At 46.2% G+C, this 27,708-nt stretch overlaps 1 protein-coding gene across 3 annotated transcripts in view; it reads left to right on the top strand.

Moving 5' to 3' along the window:
* Positions 1 to 27,708, top strand: part of BPTF (bromodomain PHD finger transcription factor) — a 1,660,779-nt gene that overhangs the window by 539,270 nt on the left and 1,093,801 nt on the right. For all 3 annotated transcript variants that reach the window (XM_086930929.1, XM_086930930.1, XM_086930928.1), the window contains exons 14-15: positions 4,775 to 4,899; positions 22,535 to 22,663. In XM_086930929.1, coding sequence (XP_086787055.1) covers positions 4,775 to 4,899; positions 22,535 to 22,663 — 254 coding nt within the window. The remainder of the gene's footprint in view (positions 1 to 4,774; positions 4,900 to 22,534; positions 22,664 to 27,708) is intronic.

The following is a 27,708-nucleotide window of genomic DNA, read 5'->3' as shown; positions in this document are numbered from 1 at the left end:
GTTGCCATCACCTCTGCCAGGAGAGTGTGTGAGCTCCAGGCTCTTTCTTCTACACCTCCTTTCCTCTCTGTTCATCCGGACAAGGTTGTGTTGCGAACAAGACCTTCCTTCTTGCCCAAGGTTGTCACGGCCTTCCACATCGGGCAGACCATTACTTTGCCCACCTTCTTTCCGCCTCCGCATCCCTCGAAAGAGGAAGAGTGGCTCCACCGTCTGGACCCAAAATGTGCGCTCTCTTATTATCTAGATCGCACACGCCAGTTCCGGGTGGATGACCAACTCTTCGATGGTTACGTGGGCGCTAAGAAGGGAAAGGCGGTGCACAAGAGGTGCATAAGAGGACCATCTTGCGGTGGATCATCTTGTGTATCCAGGCATGTTACTCCAGGGCCAAAAAAGGATCCCCCTGCTGGATGGCGGGCTCATTCTACTCGGGCCACGGCTACTACAACTGCTCTGGGCCGAGGAGTGCCCTTGCAGGACATTAGCCAGGCAGCTACGTGGGCCTCGCACACGTTTGCACGACACTACTGCCTGGACAGCCAAGTCCGGAGGGATGGCTTCTTTGGCCGTTACGTCCTCCAGGACTTTCTGGTGTGATTATTGGTTCGCCGACCCACCACCACGGGGTTGGTATTGCTGGGGTATCTATTCTAAGGGAAGGAATCTATCACTAACGTGTCTCTTTCAGATGCACATGTTACTACTTGTGTAACGATATATCTGTAAGAGACATTAGTTAGTGATAGATTCCTTACCGACCCACCCATCCTCCCCGTTCTACAAACCGATATCTAGGGTTAAGGTCATCCCCTTTCAGGGCCCTAGTTTCATGGCACCAGTGTTGGTTCTATCATGGCTCTGCCGCGGAAAAGCTGTGTATCTGAACTGATGTCAGCGCGCATGGGCGGCGTCTAAGTACTCCGACAACGTCATTCCGGCGCTAATGACGCCGCCGACGGACGCGGAGCCGCGGACGACGACTACCGACGCGCAGGGGTATTGCTACGCAAACATTTCCGGATCCAGTGACGCCTGGGGATATTCTATGGTAAGGAATCTATCACTAACTAATGTCTCTAACAGATGTATTGTTACACAAGTAGTAACTTGTGCATCAACCCGTTAGATGCTTCAATTCAAAATATGACAATATCATTTACTACACTTACAGCAGTCAGGATTAGCTTACACATCCATCCGCTTACATCTCTCTGCAATAGCTGCATACCTTCAAAATTGACACATCAGTACCAGTTATCAAGGCTTTTATGGAAGGACTCAAAAGAGTTATTCCACCAATGCTTCCACCTGCTCCAAGTGAGAGTGAGTGAGCTCAGGCTCTTTCCTCTAAACCTCCTTTCCTTTCTGTCCATCCGGACAGGGTTGTGTTGCGGACAAAACCCTCTTTCCTGCCCAAGGTAGTCACAGCCTTCCACATCGGGCAGTCCATCACCTTGCCCACCTTCTTTCCGCCTCCGCATCACTCGAAAGAGGAAGAGAGGCTCCACCGTCTGAACCCAAAACGTGCGCTCTCTTACTATCATCTCCTTGTGTTTGCCAAGTGAAAAACTCTGACAGTTCTTATTTACATATTGTGTTTAGGTACCTGCACTCCCAATCCATGGGCAATGCACTATGGACGGACTGATCAGGGATGTTTGCCTATGCTTTTTCACCTCATCCCATGTGTGGTGAGGAAGTTGAGACTAGCGTCCTTTACTCTAATCCTAGTCATGCCAACCTGGGCAAGATAGCCCTGGTACTCCATGATCCTTGATGTTAGTCAGTCCTCACAAGAAGCTTCCTTTCAAGCCGGACCTTCTCACTCAGCATCAAGGTTAGCTTAGACACCCAGATAGCTCAATATTTTAATTTGGGAGCTGATTTTCTAGAATTTGCCTGCCTTAACTACCCACAGAAAGTCATGGCTATTCCGCAAAAGGCCAGGAAACCCCTACTCATGCTTGTTACGCAGATAAATTAAAAAGGTAAAAAAGTTCATGCACTGCTAAGATTCTAAACAACTGAACCCGTTACATTGCCTATGCCATAGATTTTCATACCTTCTTTGTCTTTACAAGGCAGTTCTAACTTAACCTCCCATATGCGTGCACCTTTCTGCATTTGCCACATTTTAAAAAAAGATTGCATTTACTTTTTTCAAGGTCTTTGCCAATAAAGCTGTCAAAGAAAGGTTAAAGAGGGTCATTCCTTCAAAGATGCATTCCCCACCTGAAATCTGAATGTGGTACTTACAAAATGTATGGGTCCTCCTTTTGCACCTCTAGGCACTTGTGTGCCTTACATTTCGTATCTTTGAAATGGCCTTCCTGGTAGCAGTGTCCTCACTCAAATGTATTTGTGAGCGTGCCACTCTTTCAATACGACAGTTCTTTTGTACTAACTGTAAATTTCTGGCAAAGGTTGTCTCATCATTTCACATCCACCAAACTATTGAGCTACCTATTTTACCTCACATGTTGAGTCAGTAGCTGAAAAAGGTGCTCCTGCATCTGGGTGTTACTAGTGCTCCTGTATAATATTGATAGAACTCAACCATTCAGTAAGTCCAATCAATGTTTTGAAGCTTTTGCCACGCCTACAAGCGGTCAGCTGTTTCCAAAGCTGCTGCTGTAAGTTGGATAGTTAAATATATTCACATCTGCTATGCTGAACCCAAGCTCACTATACCTGTACCACTGAAAGCAAATTCTACCTGCAAAAAGGGAGCCACAGTAGCCTTTTCAGGTAATAACCCTCTTAATGATATGTAAGGCTGCTAGTTAAACTGGAATGGCATGGTGAGGAAAGAAATTCAGTGCATCAATTGCTCTTTTTGTAATTGTCACCCCGAGTGACACAGGTATGTCGAGACATTGGTCCTGTATTCACCATGCCACTGGAGTCAAGCTGGCCTGCCTGATGAGTTGATACTCTGAAACCGGAACCAGGATACTTGTTTCTGGTACAGGGGGACTGGCCTGGCAGTTTGGGCTGGACTGTTCCCATGAGGAGCACGGTCAAGACTGATTTGCATATGGCGGGGTCCAAATTGGAATGGCATGGTGAAAGAAAAAAGGAATTTAGGCCCAGATCTTTGTACTGGGGGTGGAAGTTTGATATTGTTCAGCATTCCTGTTCTTTTTGCATTTGTCACCCGAGTGGGGTGGGTATGCCCAGACATTGGTCCCGTGCTCACCATAGCACTGTAGTAAAGCTAGTCTGGCTGATATGGGGTGATACCCCAAAACTGGTCTCAGGATGCTTGTTTCCGGTCCAGGGGTGACCTGTTCTGGCCTTGCAGTTTGGGCTGGACTGTTCCCACGAGGAACAGGGTCAAGACTGATTTGCATATGGCTGGGTCCAAACTGGAATGGCATTGTGAGAAAGAAATTGTGGATTTGGGCACAGACCTCTGTACTGGGGGTGAATGTTTGATATTGTTCAGCATTCCGTCCATCGGTTGTTCTTTTAGCTCTAGTTATTCAATGCCACTCACAATAATAAAACAATTCTGTGTAGACACAATGGCATATTAACAAGCTCTAGTTTGGAAGTAGTATTAAGAAAACACATATTCAGACATTTGCATTGCCTACTAACTAGCCACCGCTTTGGAGAGGAACTGCATTACTATCTATGCAGTCTTACATGCTACAAACAGAAAATGTTTTCCTGTAACCATTTATTCACTGTAGATTCACATGCTCAGCTTCCTGAAAGCTAGCTACGATTATATGTTTTCTTTGTCTTTACTATTTACTATTCACTTTTAATACACAGAATACTGTGTCTTTGACACTAAGCTCCACTTACACTATTCGCCCACTGAGCAAAAAAACAGTCTGAGGTGAAGCCTTTGCACTGATGCATTCTGGAACAAGAGGAGTCATAGCAGGTCTTGAGATTCAAACTTCTTAGAAGAAAAGTAACTTGCGTATGTCCAGGCCCTATACTAGATAACAGGAGTATGCTGCTTATATGAATCTACAGCACTACAAGCTACGAACAGATGGTTACAGGATAAGCAACATGTTCCTTCTGAAGGGAGCTTGGTCAGCAGTAGATGGTTATTAGTAGAGGATACACTAGTTGTTTTTACCCATCACTTTTTTCTTACCTCAAAGTGAGTATTTTTAGACACAACTATAGAAATTCCAAGTACTTGTTTATGCTCACCAATGTGCTGGTTAGGGTTATGTTAGATTAGCTGACAGCTAGTTGCCCATCGAAACATGGGTTTTAGTAAAAAGTCATATAGCATTGATGGGTGGAAGCAACTGCAGCCTCCATGTTAATTGGTGAAATGAACCCATTGATGTGCTGAGATATCTAATGTTAATTAGAAATGATCATGAACTTCCACTGACGTTTTATGTATTTGAAATATTTAAAAGAGGGTTTTTAAAGCTTTACTTGGAAATTATAAATAAAATGTAGCTCCATAGACTACATAGAGTACAAATATCTAGTATATCTATAAACAAGTCCACATTCATGAAGTCAGTATGGCACTCTTGTTTCTTAAAATTAAACCTATACCTTTTCACTAAAGGGTAATTTTTCTCTGAAGACTAACACGTCTATTTGGGTAAGCCATATACTAGTTTTAAACAAGTGCTGAAGTTCATCAGACTGTCTTTAACTAACCTTCATATTTGCAAATAGTGGCAAGTGTTGTGTTATACTGAATCAAATTTGTATATACAAAATGATTTGAAATGATTTGTTAAATATTGCTATAAATGAGTTTGTTTGGTGTTTATTGTAGATATCGTCTTCAAACTGTGAAATCCTTAGCTGGTGTGAGTCTCATGCTTCGATTACTTTGGGCATGTTTACGGTGGGATGATATGGCAGCCAAACCCCCACCTGGAGGAGGAATGACACGCACCGGTAAGTTTATTATAATACAGAACAAATAGTCTAAATCTTTTGAATGATAAAGTAGGGAAGTAGTATAGCATAACTTGAAATCCATTGCCGCCACTGGCACTTATACTTTACTAATTCTTCTGATAATTTCACATGATGCTTCTTGGCTCACAGTTAGTTTTGCATAATATGGAAATATCGCATACTTTGTGTGCATAAAGATGGGTATATGACTGCCCCATTTTAGCCCCAATTCATTTGAATAAGTGTGCATAAGATCTGGACGAAACACTTGAACTTGAACCAAGTAGTAGTTCATTTCTACTGAAGCTGGTGGGGGGGTCAGGTGGGCATATTGTGATTTTGTATTACATAAACTGGAACTGCTTGATTAGACCAAGCAGCATTTGAACTTCAGTGTATTCTCGATAGGTTTATAGCCTGATGTGCAGATCACAGGTTAGGAATTAATATATCTATATATATATATCTATATATATATATATATATATATATATATATATATATATATATATATATATATATATATATTAATTCCTAACCTGTGATCTGCACATCAGGCTATAAACCTATCGTGAATACACTGAAGTTCAAATGCTGCTTGGTCTAATATATATATATATATATATATATATATATATATATATATATATATATATATATATATATATATATATATATATATATATATATTGAACAGAACTGATGTATGTTGGGTACAGAATTAAGCAGCAGCAAGGCACATTAGGTTTAGTCAATTTGAATATCAGTGCTCAGGCTTTCGTGGGTATTCTTTTTTATAGTCTCATGTTGACTCCCCAACTTGATGAAAGTATTGCCTGGCCAAATTTTATGAGAGAATCTCTAATTTTCTTAATCGAAGACACATAAGATTTATTTAACATGAATTGCTACACGGCTTAAATAATCACCATTCTATGGTACAGGGTTCTGGTTAAATACAGATGAATGTGATGTGGATGGTAGAATGGAGGAATTGTTTTGAGTCATAGAAGTGGTGTCTCTGCTGAGTTTATTATACTGGAACTTGAGTTTCAGGCGTCTAAAGATGTTGTTAGTGTTATATTGTGGAAGGTGGTCATTTCAAAAACCAACTTATGTTCGCTTTGTGAGTTAGTAAAAGGTGAATTGTTCTATTTATAAAGCAATACACTTGGTGGGATTATGTGATTTTGGTTAGCTTAGCAAACTGAATCACTGAACTGTAAATTATTCCAGAGGTAAACATGGCAAACGCTGTGTGTGTTTTAGAAAATTAAGCAATATTGTGTCGATAAGTGTATACCTAAGTTAAGTGTGACTTTTCTTCTTTTTCATTAAAATCAGAATTGAGGGAGGGTGATCAAAGGTGAATAATATCACCAATAGTTTGATTTGTTTTCAGCATACGTTGTTGTAGATAATATGCTGTACACTAAATTGCCATTTACAGTCTGGCTTGGAATATTGCTGGTTTACATGAAGTTAATGCTTTTGTTTCCAAAATGTCTCCTACCCGAAACCACTAAGCGTTGGCAAGCAGACTTCACTTTATTTTTTTTCTCTCATCATGGATAAAAAAAACTGTTATGCACGTTAACATTTCAAGTCTAAACATGCCTTTTGTAACTATTGTGTTAGTAGATGGGCTATAGTACTGGATATTTGAATGATTAACATACATTCCCCATTGTCGGGAGGGCCTGGTAACATTAAAGAACAGTAAACAAGTTTAAAATGTCCATCGGCTCAACAGTGTTAGGTTGCTAGCATATCTACTTAATTTGAAACAACCTAAACTTGTCAGCGAGGTGAAGTGCTGAGCTCTATACCTCTCTAGAGGCCAACATCGCTAAGAATTCCTCATAGCTTGGAGTGGTGCTTTGCTCTAACCTGTGTTTGACCTTTTTCTGGATTCATATTCACCTCTACTTTGTCCTTCCTGAACTAAACCTGCCTCTCACTTCAGCTTTCAACAAACTGAGTTGTTTTTAGGGGATTTGTGGAACTTTTGTGTAGCATTTGTAAAAAAAGCAGTCCAATAAATCTTTCCCCTACTTAAGAAAGGGAAATATCTTACCCCTCTGGATCTTAAAGATGTGTATATCCACATCCCGGTACACCCGAACCACAGGCAATATGTCTGATTTTCAGTGGTGGGGCAGCACTACAGACTCAAGGTGCTTCTATTCGGACTGAAATCAGCACCCTAAGTGTCTGGTGCCATTATCTTCCTTCCTACACGAACAGTGACACCTAGTATCTTGGAACTTGAATGGTTGGCTTGTCAAAACTCAAGCAAAGGAAGACTCTTATCTTGACAGCCGCTTGTGTCAGCCTTTTTTTGTCAAACTGAGATTGACTCTAAACTTTTAAAAGCCATCCATCCATCTGGTCACAGTCTCAAAATCAAGGGGCCGTCCTAGACACCCATTTGAACAAGCTTTCCCTTCATCAAGAGGGTGAAACTGATGCCATTGGGAAGGGCTGTTTTGCTCCAAACAAGCCCTTCCAGACAGAACCTAAAATCCCTTCTAGACCAAATGATTCCCAGTAAGTCTTAGCACAGGTCTCCCATTCCTGCTCTCAGTAGGCAGAATAACAATGTCAACAGATAGAAGAATGGGGAAGCCTCTTACTAGAATTGCTCACAAGAGGCTTCTGGTTTGAAGTGGAGAAGGTATCTACAGGCTCTCAGGGATAGGTCTGCTGGTGCTCATTCGTAAGCTAGCTAGACACAATGTGTTGATTGTGAGAAGTTGGCCTGATATGCAGTGCTCACTATTCTAGTGATCACTATGTATCGGTCCAAACAACCCTTATTGATGATTGGTTGTAAGTCAACCGTAGACCAGCTATCCTAGTAGCATGGACAAGAGCAGTCTTTAGGCTAGACTCTAGAGGGCGTGTTAAGCCAGCTGTTATACCATCACATATACCCCTTGAACACCAAGTGAAAGGACACCACACAAGTTGTTATGAAAATAAAGTATATTTATTTAGAACACAACAGCCCTGGACTCTTTGAGGACAGGGTGCTAAGCACAATACAAAGCTCTTAAGAAAATACACAAATGCCCGAGGGGCACGAAAAACCATATACTCTAAAAGTGGAATGCAAAATTACTAGCAGGTAAGTACTACGCTAATAGGCTTTGGGATCGCTAGGACTTGACTACTGAACCTTCAGATTACTAGCAGGAGGCCTAGGGAGATCGGGTGCAGAGTGTGCACTCTCACGCGGGATGCGGGACAAAGTCTATGGAGGCTAGATTTCGTAAAGTTTGTGTTATCGGACAAATCCGACTAGGTAGAGCTGAAACGAAAAAGGATCTGGACCCTTGGATAGTGAGGCTATGCTGGAGCACCGAAATGCTGAGGTTACCTAGCCCAGGGGCTGCGGCTGCATAGGTCTGGAAAGACGTCGGGAATCCTCGTTGCAGTCTATGGAGCCTGAAAGAAGAAGTTGCTGGCAGGCGACCAGTGATGAAGTTCGATGTGATCCAAGCCTGGATCGGTGATGGAGGATACCTGTAAGCAGGTTCTGAATCACTAGCCAGTGATTAGATGGGTACTAGGATGGCACCGGACGAAGTCACCTCGACCAGGTAAGTGGGCGACGCTGGGCTCTGCAGTCTCTCGGACCAGGAGGCGTTGTCGACGACCAGGATGGAGGTGCGAGCTGTCCCACGATGGTATCTGCTGTCGACGTCGCTGGACCCAGGATTGGGGCAACAAGTCTTGGCAAATGCAAGCCCACGCGGTGGACTTAAAATGGCGTCTTGGAGTGGACAAGGAGGGTCCGGGGTGCTCCTCTGTTGGAGGGGAGCAAGGGCCAGTCTGGAGCAACCAGACCAGCCGTGTTGTCGTCGTGAAGCGTCGTCAAGAGGGCCACAAGCCAGCAGGCAAGTAGCCGGACAACGCGGTGAGCAGCAAAGAGCAGAAGGGCCCCACGCAGATCTGGTGGATGCTGGGGGGCTGAACTTCGGTGCTGGAGCTGCTCAGGGTTAGGGCTTCTCCAACCCCAAAGCACTCACTCGAGGATCCCTCGGCGTTCGTGCTGGAGAAGCGTCGTGCAGTTCTGAAGATGGCCGGTCCGTCGAGGTCTCGTCACACCCACGGATCTCAGCTGGGCCGATGATGTAGGTAGAGGTCAGAGGTGCCAGGGAAGCCGGGTCTCGTCGTGCTGGTCGGTCGGATTCCAGAGGAAGGACGTGCAGCAAACCGCAGTGTTCTTAGATGGTGCCTGCGGGTGCAGGGTGACTACTCCTTAGCCACAAGGGAGAAATCTTTAGAAGAAGTCTTGAGTTCCTTTCGTAGAAAGTAGTTTCAGGATTCAAAGATGATCTAATTTGGAAGGGGGCCCGCTCCTATCTTTATACTAGGAAAAGGGGCTGGCACGCGACTAGGTCCTGCCCATGGTTGGGACCAGGAAGGGGGGTGGTTACACCCCTCTCCCATGCCAGACTTTGCCCAGCTCAGGGGCTGGTGTGCCCCTGGAACTGGTTCTAGCCGGCAGATGCATAGTGAGCACCGGGGTGCCACTTGCAGTCACCTTACTCTAAAGCCCTGCCTACCCAGGATACACAAAACCCTGTCTGGGATGGTGCTAGCACCGCCCCTGACAGGAAACCCTTTGTCCAAGCCTCCCTTGCTGGAAGGACTCCCAGCAGCAGGAGGTCAGACTTGTGTCTGTGGTGGCAGCATCCATTTTGTGATGCTGAGGCTCGAGTTAACTTTAACCGGGGTTCACAGTTACATACATGTCGTGTCCCTCTAGAAGGGTGGAACGCTAACCCCGTCGCCAGAATTGGCGAGGGGTTAGTATTCCAATTCGTATGACACCTTACTCGACATGTTTTGATAAAGCGATACCAGGGTTGGCATATAACCGCGAGGATTATAATGCATTTAAGAGTATATGGTAAGCGTTATCATGGAACAGCTATTAGGACTTGGTTCCGCAAGCTGCAAACTTGCTCAGCTCATGCCAGAGCACCATCTCACATGATTCCAAGCACTCTGCCTTCAGGATTGTCAAGGCCTGCCATAGGAGTGACTGATAGGAATCTATGTGTCCATTTTTAGGGTTAGATATAGGTATACTATATCTACAGCAAGGGGTGATTACACCACCTTGCCCCAGCTGTCGTGCAGCCAGTTGTCAGATTTAGATGGCCAGCCAGGGGTGGCATAATACATGCTGCAGCCCCTGGTAGGCCCTGGGTACACCTATGCCCTGAGTTACAGGGTCTGATAAGGTGGCCCGGTACCAATTGGTAAATGCACCTAAGGTACACGTGTCAATTTAGTGAGAGAACAGCAAGGCTGTGGGTCTGATTAGCAGGCCCACAGCCAGAGAAGTCGTAAACCAGTGAAGCAAAAAGCAAAAATCTGGGGTGATCATAGGATTGCAGACCCTACTCTCCTACATGGATGAGGACAACACATCCGTTATGTATTGCTTTGCAAAATATTGAGGTACGCGGTTGCAAACTAATGAGGTGCGCAGTCCCGTTCCATGTTGGAAGAGGCGCAGATGCTTTGGAATTGGGCCATCACCAATGAAGCGGGTATTGTAATTGCATTTATATAGTGCTTGCTACCCCCAATGTATTAAAGTGCTTTCCACTGGACAGCTTGCTACAGTAGAACTCAGAGTTAGTGTGTTGTCCAGTGGTTATAGTCAGCTACTTTGATTGGTCTCAACCAGATTATTTCATGCATTCCTCCAAGTTTCTCTGTGGTAGATTAAATTAATGAGTTAGTTCTAATCATTAGTGGGGGTTTGTGAGTTCATGCATATGAGGGCAATGGGGTTGTTAGATTAGCTTGAGCAGATTAGTTATCGTTAGGTTGCAGTGCTAAGACTTTCAGAGGAGAGGTTGTAATTTTTGATTACGAGTTGTGGGCAATTTTAAAAAATACAGTAATAGAGATTAACGCAAACAGGCATGTGATTTAGGGGGGCGCTCGATAGATGGCAAGCAAGCTGGCTGCACTTGCGTGAGTCTCCTACTGTCCAGGCTCAAGATCCGCTATTATCCTGCCACAGAAAGCTGCTCCTTATTGCCCGAAATCAGACATGAACTCGTACTAAGCACTGCAATCCTCGGATAGCCCCCCAAAAAGTTTAAAAACGAGAAGCGTGGGAGCCTGAGCAGTGGGGGACTGCTGTGAGCCCTGCTGGCTCGGGGTTAGTTGCCTGATCCCAGCAGCAGAGGCAGTGACGGCGGTGTGTCCGGGCCTTCGCCCTGTCTACTGCGGTGAGTGCCCGATCTTGGATTGAGGCAGGGCGGGAAGAGGAGCCCACTTTCATCCCCCGCTTTTTTTCTGCTGCAGAGCGCCCACCCTTGTGTCCTGTTTATGCCGGGGCTGTCTGGTGTGACTGCGTGATCTGGCATGACCTGCGGCGGGCAGACCTGCATAGGGCCCAGCCTGCGGAGAGCACGGCCTGCAGGGCCTCAGGCCTGAGTGCGACAGCGGGCGGCAACTGGTACCTTCTTCTGCAGAACCCCACCGAGCCTGGGGGACATAAGGTGATTGAGAGGCCGCCTCGAGGGAGATTGAGTGGGGCCAGTTATGTAGATGACCCCACTACCTGCAGTGCTTGGCCATTCCTCGGCTTACTGTGGGAGAGGAGCTGACTTACACTTTGCAAACCAGAATTTCTGGCTCCAATATATATAAGGACCTGTGATGATATATTGAGGCACCACTCCCCTACTGAGCGCTCCCCCTATTTCTATCTGGACTAATTTGAGAACCATATTCAATCCTTTCAGGTCTGCACATTTCCCTACCCCGGAGTTTGGGGGGTGTGGCGGGACCTGGAGACAGCTGACACCCACTATGCATATCGATTGAGGGGGAGAGCAACTGTGGTAATCATCTGCCTGTTTACTTCTGCGACATTTTGCGAATTCATCGAGACAGCAGTGCCTGCGAGATGGGCAGAATGGAGGACAAATAATCAAGACTGCCCTTTGAGCCCCGCAAGTCCATCCATGTACAGAACAATGACACTGATCCTAATACCGCTGATAACCCACCAACAGATACTCACTCTGGGGACATTGAGTTAAATGTCTCCTACTCACAATGAAGACCAATCTCATCGCCATAGAAACCAAAATGGATTCCAGTGCACTCATATGGATTTCATCACCCAAAAGATAGAGAAGCAAGCCGGTCACATAGGAGAGGCGGAACAAAGAATCTAAGATCTAGAAGACACTTCTTTACAGAGGGGCAAGCAGCTATTAAATATGGAGCGTATCTTGAAAGTCATGTCTGCTAAAAATGAACACTCAGAGGCGTGATCGCTCAGAAATAATATACATATACTATGAATTCTAGAATCCGCCAACACAGGAAAATTAGAGGAGTATTTGGAACAGTTGCTTATGACAGAATTCAACGCCACAGCATTCTCCAGACAACTGGTGATGGAGAGAGCCCATTGTTCCATTGTATACCGACCTCCTTCTGGGGCTACTCTGAGGCCCATCGTTGCTCGGTTATTAAACTATCAACACCGTGACACAATCCTTCGTCTAGGTAGGAAATAATGTTTGCTCAACTTTGAAGGCAATGCAATAGCCATCTATCCAGATTTCACTATGATGGTACAAGAAGCATGGAAAGAATTCTTAGTATTCAAGCTGGAGTCGAAAACAGGCTGGCATATCCTACGCCATTCTATACCAGCTCTCCTCTGCCTCACCTACCAGGGGAAACCGCATACTTTCACCAACTCACACCAGGTACATGATTTCCTGCACTGTACTGCTATTAAATCTCCAGCAGCTGAGAACTTTCCAGAGACCAGACTTATGTCACTATTGTCAGAACTAGGTTAAACCACACTGTCATACCCCTTTAAGACGGGATGAAAACCCAGACTGATGCTCATCATTCATCTCCAATCCGATGGTGTGGCAGAGGACTGATGTATAGACAGACTTTCCCATCCATTGCAAGACACACTTAGACCAGAGGAACATATAGTTATTATGCTATTTGTATCTCCGCAACAACTTTGCATCCAGATTCAGTGGCCAATTGGGATTCCCATTTTAACACCCTGGATGCCCTCGTTGATTCGAGGAGCGACTGCCAAGTTCCTGGCAACGTCCCAGAAGGATACCCCTGCTACAGATACATTTATTTTCTTATAGATATTTTTGGTTGAGGCAGGGTATCTTATTCCCAGTAGGATTGGTATGCCAGGGTGGGTAGGGCGGGGTAAGGCTTCGATTTAATGGTTTTTCTTGTGCATTTTTGTATTAGTTACTTACCTTTTACTCTGTGTTTACATATATAGATGCTATGTATGGTCCATGCCTGTTTGTTTAAGTTACCAAGTTATCATGACTGATAAAATAGGCACGCATGACTTATCTACTCGATCCATTTCTTTTTTTGTCATAGAACGTGAAAGGTTTGAGGAACTCCTGTAAATGGGGACCCAGTTTAGCTTATCTGGATAGACACAACATGCAGATTGCAGTGCTGCAGGAAACTCACATCGGCACCACCACACACACCACTTTCGACTCCTCATGGGCAGCATATAGAAGCTTTGCACCATATTCCACATATGTCAGAGGCACAGCCATAATAATTCGGGAAAATTTACTCTACTTTCTGGCAGGATCTTTGGCAGATCCACAGGGACAATATTGTCTAATATGGAGCAGACTGGCGTCCCATTCTCTTTCCTTAGTAACCTGTTATGTGGCCGAAATACCGATGATGTTGAATTGTTTTACCAGGCTTTGGGGACTTGATATTACTATAGGCTCCACATATATTCTTTGGGGGTGGGGTTGTGACTTCAACATCGTGCTGGATCCTAGCGTGGACAGATCACATCCCCAAGCTCACCTTTACACCAACGCTCGCCAACATATTCGAGATATCATGAACGAACACTAATTAGATTCCTGGAAGGCTCTACACCTATTGAGTAAAGAGGGCACATTCTACTCGTCCGTACACTCAAACTGGTTGAGACTTGACTACTGGCTTATATCTCGAGGTCTTGTCACATGATTGACGCAAATTACCCACCTGACCCCCATGTACTTGGCCTCCCCAGCCAACCTATCCTGGAGGCTCTCTCCTAGGACTCTGCTAGATAACCCATTTAGATTGGAATTGAGACAAGAGATTCAAGAGTTCCTCTAACGTAACCTAGATTCAGCCTCATTCCTCTCCACAGTATGGGAAGCCTTTAAAGTTATTGTTTGCGGAATCTGTATTGCTGAAAGTGATATCCAAAATACACTCAGGAAGCTAGAGATCCAGATTAAGTGCTTGAAGTCCAAGCAGGATGGACCTCTTAGTGGAGACATAGAGGCCTACTCAAGGATGCACTAACTAAATACCAGACCACAGATGAGCAGGAATGCTTGTTTTGTAGAATTTCTTTACAGGCATGAACTTATGAGGAGCCTAGGAGGCCGCTGGCGAAGTTGGTTCACAAGCCCTGTTTCACCACCTACAGCCTGGAAATTACGGATACAGACGGCACCCTACACAAAGATACAGCTGATATTCTACATACTTTCTCAACATTTTAATGCACATTATACACCACACGCAGAGCATGTTCCATTGATATAGACTCCTACTTACATGATTAGGTGCTGGGCCGACTAAGCAATGCACACAGGAGTTTCACTCAGGTGATTCTAAGGAGGTTTTATACCGGGACGGGCCACAACGCATAATTTACGCTCCCTTTTCCTACTACTCCAGCATTTAAATTCTGACCTGACGGCAGTGACTGTCTTTCTAGACGCCACCAAAGCATTTGATTCTCTATACTGTGATTATATTATGCATGTGTCATGGCGGATGGGCTCCTCCACCCCTTCTTCTCATAGATTGCTATATTATACCATCAATTGCTGGCAACGTTACAAATCAATGGAGTTTGTTCATCCTATTTCTCTGTTTCATGTGGCATCAGATAGGGAATGCCCACTGTTGCACCTTTCTATTTGCGCTTGCCGTAGAGCCGATCGCAGCTAAGCTCAGACAGCATCACCAAAACTATGCCATACAAAATCCTACTAGTGTCTCTCTGCGCACAGATAATTTATTTTCCCAATCCTGCGTGAGCTTATTAGCTATGGAGGACGGTCAGGCATTCACATCAATTGGGAGAAATCCCAGATCTTTCCCCTTATTCCTGCAACTCAGAGGCATACCCTGGATTATCCCTTGACGTGATGAGAAATAGTTTCAATATGGATATGTATTGCCAGAGATGAGGACGAATGAATCCGAGCCAATTATGGTAGAACATTGGACACACTAACCGACTCTATTATGCATTGGATAGCTATCACCCTCTCATTTGCTGGCAGCATTGGCTTAATGAAAATGATCATATTGCCAAAACTTCTCTTTCTCTTCCTCAATATTCCATACGCACTAGGTCGACATTTTTTTAAACTCTGAAAACACATCTCTTCCGGCTGGCATGGGGTCGGAGACAGCCCGGACTGTGCTGTACTCATGGAGCCATTTTCCCGGGGCCGGTTAAAGGACCTGGATATGAAGCTACATTTTATGTGTGCCCATGCCAATTTTGCTACATACTGGTTTTAGGGGATATCTGGGATCCATGGTGTCCATACCTACTTGGCGGCTCCCCCACTCAAGACGAAAATGCGGCCTCTGTCACCCTTGATGGCATACCTTTAAGGGGGCCTTTTACTAATCTCGCTGGAAATCAATGCACACTTGAACGGAGCATGCGCATACATAATCTCGTCATTTCCATAACCACCTCACGTTACTAACTCACTTATGGAATGCGGACTACCATAATACAATTTGTATAGCCCAGTTCAGTTGAATGGGTATGAACTAAATAATATTGTTGTCTTATAAGGATGGACACTTTGGCTGTAGCAAAATGTATTCACATGTGGCAGATAATGCATTTGTTTTGTTGACATTATGTTCTGCATCTTATAACCCTCCCCCCTCCCCCCTCCCAATGTTGCGAAGGTTGTACTCAGAGATGGTAGGCAAGCAGAGTATAAAAGGGGAGGGCAGTTTCATAGAAAGAAAGGAGAGGTGAAACTCAGCAGTGTAAGCGAAGTTCATTTTGATAAAGTGTTCAACCTGCAGATTCATCAAAATAGAATATTTCCCAGGCGTCTGACTGGATCTGGAAAATCTTAAGCCGTACTGGTAGATGTTGTTGTTCTGCTGTGTGCTGGCATTGTCTGCATCAGAAGTGATATTGTGGTGATTAATAGGTGCCACACAGGGATGCTGACATGAGTTCCTTTTGTTCTGTGCCAACAGTGCAGATCAATAGTGCTACCTCGGTCCCTTTATGACCAACCTTTTTGACTTTTTGTCTACCCTTTATGAGCTATTGCTCCCAGTTTGCTAGGTACAGCATGTGAGTGAACCTGGCTACATGCAAATTAGTCTGTCCCTGGCCCAGTGCATCATGGGAACAGGGCAGACCAAACTACCGTCTTCGGCCCGGCTTGCTTGAATCCTGATGATGCAATGAGCAAGGGACTCACATCTAAGTATACCCTTCCACGCTTATGGTGGACAAAACGATTCAGAAAAGGGGGTGGTGATGGACTGCACCATCAGGATTCAAGCAAGCCGGGCCAACGACGTCTGAAATGCCAGAAACCGGTCCCCGGAAGCTTGTCTCCTTTCCGGTGAAGAATTGGCTTGGTAGTTTGGTCTGCCCTGTTCCCATGATGCACTGGGCCAGGGACAGACTAATTTGCATATAGCCAGTTCTGAGCTGGGATGGTGCAGTGAGCTAAATAACGGTGATGGATCAAGCCCTGATCTTTGGACTGGGTAAGAGTGGTCTGCTTAATTCAGACACTCTGTTCATCACCACCCCCTTTTCTGAATCGTTTTTGGCCACTATAGGTGTGGCAGGGTATACTCAGACATGAGTCCCTTGCTCACTGCACCATCAGGATTCAAGCAAGCCGGGCTGACGACGGCTGAAATGCCAGAAACCGGTCCCCGGAAGCTTGTCTCCTTTCTCGTGAAGAATTGGCTTGGTAGTTTGGTCTGCCCTGTTCCCATGATGTACTGGGCCAGGGACAGACTAATTTGCATATAGCCAGGTTCTGAGCTGGGATGGTGCAGTGAGCTAAATAACAGTGATGGATCAAGCCCTGATCTTTGGACTGGGTAAGAGTGGTCTGCTTAATTCAGACACTCTGTTCATCACCACCCCCTTTTCTGAATCGCAGCTTTGGCCACGGCACCGCAGGGTCCCCTTGGATCCAGGCCTGGATCCAGATCGGCACTGGTCGACTTGATTACACCTCCCCCGATGCGGATTCCACCGGCACCATGTCCGCAGCCAACGCTGGTTGTGTCCCAGCCAGTGACGACCCCCTGAACTGGACATGGAGCCAAAACGGCGTTGACAGGCGCCGGATCCGGCGCCGATGGGTACCTTTGTGCACTTGTTCTACCCTGGTGCTTTAATCAGGCCAGATTGGCAATCCGAAGAGGGTGAGGGGGACTGGGAGGGGTCTGGAGACCCTCTAACTGACCTGTTGGAGTATGACCCGGACTGGAAAGAGTAACTGGGGGAAGCCGGTGGTCTAGATACTTCCCCAGACCTTGGCATGTAGTCTCCTCCTACCTTGGCTACAGAGGAGGGAAGCTTCTTACGCAGTGGTGTTGCTTAGGGTGGCCGAGGCGCTCAACCACGAGCTACCTACCGTGGCAGTCAGGACTAACCTCCTGACAGAGGTGTTTCAGCCGGCAGCAAGCTCTTCGGAGCCCCTGGCGCAGTTCAATGAAGCCCTAACAGACATCCTTTTGGGCACCTGGTCCAGGCCCAACACAGGCTCTCCTGTGGGTAGGATGATTGCCCAACACCCCACCCCTGAGAGCTTGGTGGTCCAAGCCTCCACATCCAAAAGTGTGTTCCCTAACGCACCACCTGATAGGGAACCCAAAAAGCTGGACCATCTTGGGAAGATGTTTTCTTCCTCCAGCTTGGGACTGCAGTCGGTAAACACTGCATGTTTGTTGGGCCGTTAAACCCACTCTGTGTGGCATATGGTGGCGCAGATCCTGCCCCAGTACTCTCCCATGCAGTTGCCGAGGGGAGAGTCGCAGCAAAGTTTACCATACGCTGTGCACTAGACCGTGGACTATCTAGGTAGAACGATTTCAACGTTGGTAGTCCTTCAACGCTATGCCTTGCTGAGATCGACTTGCTGTTCAGGGGATGACCAAGCTACCCTTATTGACATGTCCTTTGATGGCGGTCGCCTGTTCGGCAACCAGGCAAACCGGGCACTAGAGCGCTTTAAGGACTCTCAGGCTACGGCCAAGTCCTGGGGCCTCTCCACCACTCGCAGTCTGCCTTTCGTGGATACCGAAGGAGTGCCCAACCACGTTCCACCCAGGGCCACAGGCTGGCGCAAGCTGTTTAGCCCCTGCGCGGCTAGCGACTTGGGAACCACCGTTATGTCTGGGGGCCCGCGAGCGGGCCAGTCCACCACTGCTCCCTCTGCAGCAGCCTCCAAACACTCATAGTCAGACCATCCAGGGCCACCAATCGCCAGTGGGCCACTGGTGCACTATCACATCGGACAGGTGGATTTTGCAGATAGTCTGAAGGGGATGCTACCTCCCCTTCGAGGCCCCCAGACCCCCCCCCCCATACTCCCCCCAACCCCCTCATAACCTTTGTATATCGGAGGATCATCATGTCCTTCTCCAAAGGTAGTTATGGCTCTCTTGGCCAAGGGAGCCATCGAGCGAGTTCCTGCCCCAGAATTAGGTTGTGGATGCTACTCCCACTACTTTCTGGTGCCCAAGAAGGTCAAAGGCTTGCGTCCTATCTTGGATCTCAGGAACGTCAATCGCTTCCTCCTGAAGGAAAAGTTAAAAATGTTGACATAAGCTCAGGTCCTGTTTTTTCCATCGACCCTGGATATTTTATGGTAGCGTTGGACTTGCTCGATGCCTATTTTCACATCCCCTTCCTGCCGGCCCACCATTGCGATTTGCGGTTCACTGTAGGCCATGAGCATTTTCAGTTTACCATGCTTCCGTTTGTCCTTACCAGCACCCCTCGGGTGTTCACAAAGGTGATGACGGTGGTTGCTGCTCATCTGCGCAGATCAGGGGTTCCAGTCTTCCCCTATCTAGGCGACTGGCTGTTGAAGACCGGCTCGCCCCAGGCTGCCATCTCCCACCTCCAGACTACGGTGGACCTCCTACATTCGCTAGGGTTCTCCATCAACGTGCCGAAGTCGCACCGGACTCCCTCTCAGAAGCTCCTCTTCATCGGAACAGTTCTGGACACAACGCAGTTTCGGGTCTATCCTCCCAAACAAGTCCGGGATATTCGGGCTAGAAGTCCAAACTTTTAGCCTCTATCCTGGTTTTCGGTCAGGATGACACCTCCGGCTACTGGGTCTGATGGCCTCCTGCATACTGCTGGTGGACCATGCCAGATAACATATGCAGGCTCTACAGTTGGACCTGAAGTTCAAGTGGGCACACCATCAGGGGAACCTGTCCGATTGCGTCCAGATCTCGGAGGGCACTGCACACCAGTTGCAGTGGTGGCTAACAAACCATGATTGGGTCGACGGCAGATCCCTCTCCCTTCCCCAACCAGAGTGCACAGTGGTGACCTATGCATCACTTCTGGGATTGGGCGGCCACATGGGGGAGGCGGAGATCAGAGGCATCTGGTCTCAGACGGAGTCTGTGCTCCACTTCAATCTTATGGAGCTTTGGGAGATTCGTCTTGCACTGAAGGCATTCCTTCCTTCTGTCCGGGTAAGAGTAGTGCAGGTGTTCACTGACAACACCATCGCCATGTGGTACTGCAGCAAACACGGCGGGATGGGGTTGTTGCCCCTATGTCAAGAGGTCCTCCGCCTCTGGACATAGCTTGAACATCAGGTCATATCCCTGGTGGTTGAACACCTGGCATGTTCGTTGAACGCCAGGGCGGACAAACTCAGCCACAGGTGCATGATGGATCACGAATGGCGTCTTCACTCGGAGGTGGTGCAAGGTCTCTTTCAACAGCCTTGGTTAGATTTATTCATGACCAAAGAGAACGCACAATGTCAGCAATTCTGCGTGTTGGAGTTTCCAAGGCGGCACTCGTTCGGCGAAGCATTTCGTCACGAGTGGAGTTGCGGTCTTCTATTCGCCTTTCTGTCTATACCACTTATGCCCAGAGTGCTGAAGATCAGGTGCAACCGGGCCCAAGACATTCTTGTGGCTCCGGATTGGGCACGAAGAGTTTGGTATCCTGAACTATTACATATGGCCATCAATCCTCCCATGCGACTGCCTCTTCTGGAGGATCTTCTGTCGCAGCAGCAAGGGACGGTCCTCCACCCGACCCTTTCCAGCCTACACCTCCTTGCTTGCAGATTGAGCGGCGACCGGTTACAGCTTTCAACCTTCCTCCTGAAGTCTGTGATGTTATCTTGGCAGCCAGGCGTCCCTCCACTAAGACGGTATACGCCTGCAGATGGAACAAATTTGTGGTATGGTGCACAGCAGAGGCTCTAGGTCCACTTTCCGCCCCTCTTTCTGAGGTTTTATATTTCCTCCTTTCTTTGACCCTGCAGGGCTCTGCTCTGTACGCTCTAAAGGGCTACCTCAGGCCCATTTCAGCCTTTCTTTTCAAGTCCCCTGTTGTAAATCGCTTCCTTAAGGGCATTACTCATCCTTTTCCTCCTGTTCCCTTCGTAATGCCCTAGTGGGACTTGAACTTGGTTCTCGTATATCTTATGTGCACTCCCTTTAAGCCCCTACATAACTGTCCTCTCAGGCTTCTGACTTTAAAAACTGCCTTTCTGGTGGCCTTCACCTCTGCGCGCTGGGTGTGTGAGCTCCAAGCTCTTCCTTCTAAACCTCCTTTTCTGGCTGTTCATCCGGAAACTGTTGTCCTTCGAACTCGTCCTTCCTTCCTAAAGTGGTTACTTCTTTCCACATTGGGCAGACCATCACTTTGCACACCTTCTTTCCGCGTCCGCATCCATCCAAAGAAGAGAGGCTCAACCGTCTGGATCCAACACATGCGCTTTAATTTTATTTGCATCGCACAAAGCAATTCTGGGTGGATGACCAGATTTTGCTGGCCACATGGGCATCAAAAAAGGTCTGGCCATGCACAAACAGACCATTGCTAGATGGGTTGTTTTGTGCATCAAAAGCTTGCTATTGCTTCCCAAGGAAGCAGCCTCCAGTGGGGTAACACGCCCATTCCACCAGGGGGGCGGCAGCTACCACTGCTTTGGGACGTAGAGTCCCCCTTAATGACATTTGTCAGGCAGCATCGTGGTGCTTTGCTGCACACGTTCACCAAACACTACTGCCTGGACAGCGAAGTCTAGAGAGACGTCTTCTTTGGCCATTTCTTTCTCCAGGTCTTTCTGGTGTGAACTTGGTACGCAGACCCACCTCCGGGGTTGGCATTGCTCGGATATCTATTCTAAGGTAAGGAATCTATAACTAATTGTCTCTTTCAGATGAACATGTTACTTACCTTTGGTAACAATATATCTGTAAGAGACATAGATTAGTTATAGATTCCTTACCGCCCCATCCATCCTCCCGTTCTGCAAACTGATTTCTAGGGTTAAGGACTTCCTTTCAGGGCAGTAGTTTTGTGCACCAGTGGTCAGTGTCTTGCATGGCTCTGCGCTTCTGGCGTGGAAGGTTGTATACAGAACTGACGTCAGCACGCTAGGGCGGCGTCTAAGTAGCTACCAGGACGTTATCCTGGTGACCACGATGCCAACGACGAACGCTGAGCTGACTGACGTGAGCTTTCGACGCGCAGGGCTACTACTGGCAAAAATCTTTCCAGATCCAGTCTGATGCCTGGGGGTAATTCTAAGGTAAGGAATCTATAACTAATCTATGTCTCTTACAGATTTATCGTTACTGAAGGCAAGTAACTTGATCTTCAGGAGTGTCAGGTTTGCTGAGAGGGGCATTGTACCCTCTTGGTCCTGAAAGACTTCCTGGCTTGAGTTCATTTATGGAGCCACCTCCAAATTGGTACAGTTTTTGTATCTGTTTAAAAGGTGAGGACCCTGTTATAGAAGAAAAAGTTACTTATCTTCTGGTAGAGACTCTATCTGATAGAAACTGTCAAGCTGTAGATTCTTCACTGACACACTCATCCTTCCCGTTCTGTGATTGGACTCTATCCGTTAATCTGCACACTAGTGACAATCAATTTGCTTTTGGGACTCTGCACCTGGACGCGAAAACAACTGACTTCAGCATGCTAGAGTAGCGCATATTTATGCTTTGCATTTCATTAACGGATTAGTGTCATTGGGGAGCCCCAGGGCACCACCTGCCCTTGCACAAAGTTACTGCTGAAAAGGTTTAGATTATCAAAAGGTGAGGAATCTGCGGCAAGATAGTCTCGCCCAGAAAGGAAGATATTACTGAGGGTAAGTAACTTGTTCTCCAAGTGCATTTTAAATTTCACCTGACTATAAATGATTTGCTTCTGTCTGGTAAGTATGATAGTGATGAAAATGAGCTGTTTATTTCTCAGCTTTTAATTTTGTTAATTGACGCTTATTTTATTGCAATGTCTGTACTATAGAATCCACAGAAACTGAAATTACAACAACCGAGATAATAAAGAGGAGAGATGTAGGAACAAATGGAATCCGCTCAGAGTACTGTATCAGGAAAATTATTTGCCCTATTGGTGTTCCTGAGGCTCCAAAAGGTATATTACCTTTGTTTATTATAAATTTACAATGCACTCATTCCTGTATTTTGTTTCAGTAGCTTCACTTATTGACCATGTCAATTCCATAACAACAAAGTTTTTGTTAGTATCAGTAGAACAAAACACAAAGAACTCCTCTTATGGTTCTGAATTTTCTAACCTTTTATTTCTTTTGCAGTCGGATTATAAAGAAACCAGAGCATAATATAGAAAAGGTTACAGCCATCAAAACAGTTCACACGTTAGTCCAGGACACTAATCAAGTAAAATTATTAATACAAGAGTTTTATTAGGTGTAAGAAGTTGGCCTGATAGATGATGTTTCCAATTCTGGAACCACCTTGTATCAGTCCAAACAATCCCTTATGGTGTCTGGTTGTAAGTCAACCTTATAGACAAGCTATCCTAGGGGTAGCATGGACTAAGCAGCCTGAAAGGCTAAACTCAAGAGGTCGTGTTAAGCGAGCTGTTTTACCAATCACAATCCTGTAATATCAAATGAAAGGACACCACACAAGTATATATTATAAAAATATATGTGTTTATTACTAAAATAATCCCCAGTACTCCTTATGAGCAAAGGGGTACAAGCGTTAAATCAAAAGCACAGTATAACATATGAAAGTTGCACAATTATGGATGAGGGCGGGTGGCCACTCAAACCATATATTAAGAAAGTAGTATAAGAGATACCAATCGAACAGTGGTTATGCCTAGGGCCTAGGGAATCGCTGGGAGCAGACGAGACAAGCAATGCTGAAGTCGGGAAAAGCCCGCGGGATTCGGGTGAAGTGCTTAAAGCACATGCATGCATCAATGCAAAGTCAATGGTGCGTAAAAGTTACACAGTTAGTTTAAGGATACTTCCGCTGAACCTAGAAGGATAAAACTTTAGACACAGACCCTAGAGGTGTGTACCAGTGTGGGAACACCGGTGTTGCTGAGTTACCTCACCCACAGGAAGCGGGTGCTTAGGGTCGAAGTGGCGTTGGGTTTCGTCACGCAGGTTGTTGGTGCTTGAAGCTGGAGATGCTGCAGGCGATGTGAAGGAGAAGTGTCCGGTGTGATCCAAGGGTGGATCAGAGTCGTAAAGTACCTGAACGCAGAGGGGACAGAGTCTGGGTCACTCAGCAGTGACCAGGGTGGAACCAGGACGGAACCAGGCAATGTCGGGCGCAATCAGGTGGTTGTCGAGGAGCTTCTCTCCGCTGCCACGTGGGCTCTGGGGCATCTGCGACGTCCAGGAGCGGGTCACGAGCTGTCCCACAAAGGCTCTCACCGTCTGCGCTGTCGGCTTCAAGATCGGAGCAAACAACACTTGGCAAGAGCAATCCACGCTGGACTGGAAGATTGCTTCTCACTCGGACCAGGAGGGTCAGAGCGGGTGCTCCTTTTCAGAGGAGCGGGTGCAAGTCTGGAGCAACCAGAATCACAAGTCATATTTCAAGTTTCGTCGGCACAGGGGCCACAAGCCAGCTGGCAAGTGACAGGGCCAACGCGTTGAGCCAAAGAAAACAGAAGGGCCCCACGCAGCACTCGAGTGTAGAGGGGTGAGCTTCGGTGCAAAAGTGGCTCAGGCTGGGGCTTCTCAAACCCCGGTGTACAGCTTCGAGGGTCACTCGTGGGCTGCACGGTCAGCGTCTCGTGGTCTTTTCAAGATGGCGTGCCCCACGCTTCCGGTCGCCTCCACGTGTCTCAGCTCTGCAGGGACTGTGGATCGGACTGTAAGAAGGCAGGCAAGCATGATCTTATCGATCTCTGTCGCTCGAGTTCCGGCGGGAACTGCAACAAAGCAGACGTCAAGGTGCTTGATGGTGCCTGTTTGCACAGGGTGGTCACTCCTTGACCACAAGGGAGATTCTTCAGTCTTCTACGTCGAGTAGGATGTCGAAGGGTCCAGAGTTTCATTTCAAATGTTTCATCAGGATAATCTGAGTGCGTTGGCACTGCTCCCATTCTTATACCAATCTAGGGGGCTGGATTACCTGCTAGGTCCCCTCCTATGGGTGGGACCCAGGAAGGGGGTGGATACACCCCTTTCCCTTTGTCCAGGCCGCGCTGGGACTGGGGCTGGTGTGCCCCAGAACCGGTTTGGCCGGATTATGCAAGGGGAAGCCTTGTGCTCCCCAGGCAGTGTCTGGTTTCTTTCAAACCTCCCTGCTGCAATCCACTATCTCCTGTCTGGGGTGGTGTGACACCTCCCTGTGACAGGAAATCCTTTGTCCAGGCCTCCTTGGCTGAGTTTCGGTTAGCTGCAGGAGGTCAGACTTGTGTCTGTGGCAGAAGCATCCATTTTGTGGATCTGAGGCTCCTTTTAAAATCAACCGCGTTTTAGCAAAGTAACATGTCGTCTCCCTCTAGAGGGGTGGAATGCTACCCCCGTCGTCAGGACTGGCGAGGGGGTAGTATTCCAAATCGTATGACACCGACATGTTTTGATAAAGCCAAACCAAAGTTAACATATAACCGCAAGGATTATATTGCACTTAATAGTATATGGTATGGCATTATCCCGGAACAGCTTAGGGAATTGGTCCCGACAGCTGCAGACAGGCTCAGCTCATGCTAGAGCACCATCTCACATAAAACCAAGCACTCTGCCTCCAGGATTGTTAAGGCCTGCCATAGGAGTGGCTTATAGGTTTATATGTGTCCAGATAGGTTTAGATCTAGGCATACTATATCTAAGCAAGGGGTGATTACACCACCTTGCCCCAGCTGAGTGATCAGCCAGTTGTGTCAATTTTGGATAGCCAGCCAGGGGTGGCAAAATATATGCTGCAGCCCCTGGTAGGCCTTGGATGCACCTATGCCCTGGGCACCTATAGTGCTCTGTACAGGGGCTGATTAGGTGACCCAAGCCAACTTTTTTTATGCACCTAGGGTACATGGAATCCATTTTACAGAGAGAGCAGATAGCCTGGGGCCCTGATTAGCAGGGAACCAGGCCAACTAAGTCGAAAACCAGCTAAACACAAGGCAAAAAATCTGGGGTATCCATAGTCAGGTAGCCACCTTCCTATATTAGGTTATGTGTAAATTCTGCCTGTACGTAGAGGCAGCAAGTCTCATAAAGGATTATTCTCTGCATATTACCAACTACTCATCAAACAAAATATCCAAGGTAAAGCAAAGGTTCCCATGCACTAGAATGAAAAGTGGCAGTTTATTATTTTTAACATTGGCAACTTCATGAAGCTTAAGAGCAATCCGGCATCCAGTAGTAGAAGTGCAACACATTGGACTCTCAAAAGTTTATTGGAGGGCCTTCACATCAGACATGCACTTGAAAGATACACATTTGAGCAGCGGGCAACCCATTTGTTATTCCAGTGTGAAATCCCTGGAATAAATGTGTATACATACTGATGGTGTATTAACCGTTCTATAGTAATTGCAATTGTAGAAAGAAAGAGATTGAGGTAACCTCTAAACAGATTGAAAACCTGGGTCTGATGTCTTGGGATACTAATTCTTCCACCGCAGGATCTGCGTTTGACCTCATGTCCAAAAACCAGGGGATCCAGTCTGCATTTGACCCTTAAAAGTTTGATGCAATGACTACTATTGCGCCCTACGATGGAACAGGATTTACAAATACATGCTGTGATATGTTGAAAAACACTTAAATTCTCTTTGGCCTGATTGTATCGGAGAACTGCATCTTCTGGGAAAAGGTATCCCTATACCTAGAGACTGCAGTTCTTACACAGTTTGTATCCGAGTACCTCTAAAATTCTAGACCCGAAGTGAAAGTCAATAAAAAAAATGTTTTGCATTTTAGCAGCTTACCAGGCCATCTTTCCGCAACAAAACTAAATACTGGCTAAATGATCAAATCAGCCACTGTGCCCCTTCCACGTGTATAAATGCTAGTCAGACACCGTCCCACAACATGAAATAAAAATAAAAGTTGTTTAGCCAATACGTGCTGCAAAATCTGAACCCAGGCCCCTCAGAAGCTCGTAAGATTTAAGATCATTAAGAAACACTTATTTATTATCTTAGAATGAGAAGCTTTAACTCGTGATTGTCATTAAAGGGATGACAACTGCCACTTTATAGCATCAAACAGGTTAAAGAATTGTCCACAGTCTATACATTTTTTTTCTACTGTTACAGGCCTTTTTATTATTAAAGCAGCAGTGTTCTTTTGGAGTTAATTTGGATAAAGTTGTGAAGAGTAAGCTTCGAGTTCAGTTGAGGTTGAGAAAGGAACTTCCGCTTATAATTTATACTTTATTCTAATAGTAGTGAGTTCCACCCTCGCAATAGGATAAAAATTGTAAGCTCTTGCCCCTTTGTTTTCAGGCTGGTTTTATTTTGGTAGACCGAGGGACACAATGAGTATGTTTAGCCAGATAAAAATAGCAAGATTTGCAAACCATGTGTCTAACAGACCTAGATCTACCCTTGGTATCTCTTAGGCCAGATTTACAAATGCCTCAGTGGAAAGTTAGAAATTTATACTCGTTTACTGATGACTTTGATTTTCATAAACATCTACATTTCCTAAAATTCACAAAGAATTTCAGTTTTTTTTTTGGGAACCTGGACTGTTATAATATTGGTTCGACTAATGTGTAAACGTATGTAAATATTGCAATCTATATTTCTGCCTTGAAGAATGAAATGCAATGGTACATGTGAACTCCCAACACTTTTTTTGTTTCTCTCTGGGGCAAATATTCCTGCCATAGATAATCCTTTTCCAATACACCACCATGTGTTTTGGGGGTGCTCTGTTCTGTTTCCACTTTACAGACAGACATTCTTTGGCTTTTACTAGAAAAAAACATCTACACCCTATCTGTCGTGGGAATGAGCCTGCCACAGTGTTATGAACACTCTAAACCTGTTCCATTAATTTGCACTCCATAAATGCTAGTATTTCTACCTAAATGACTGTCTATCTAGCCCTAAGGCTCTACATAAAGCATTTTGATCTCTTGCCCTATGCATTTTCCCCACCCTCACAATCTAATGTTTACTGCATACCTAGCTGTAGATCACAGGCTTTGTACAATCCTTCCATCTATCGT

This window comes from Lissotriton vulgaris, chromosome 7, assembly GCF_964263255.1.
Source record: "Lissotriton vulgaris chromosome 7, aLisVul1.2, whole genome shotgun sequence".
Lineage (NCBI taxonomy): Eukaryota > Metazoa > Chordata > Amphibia > Caudata > Salamandridae > Lissotriton > Lissotriton vulgaris.
This window is presented reverse-complemented; position numbering and strand designations above follow the sequence as displayed.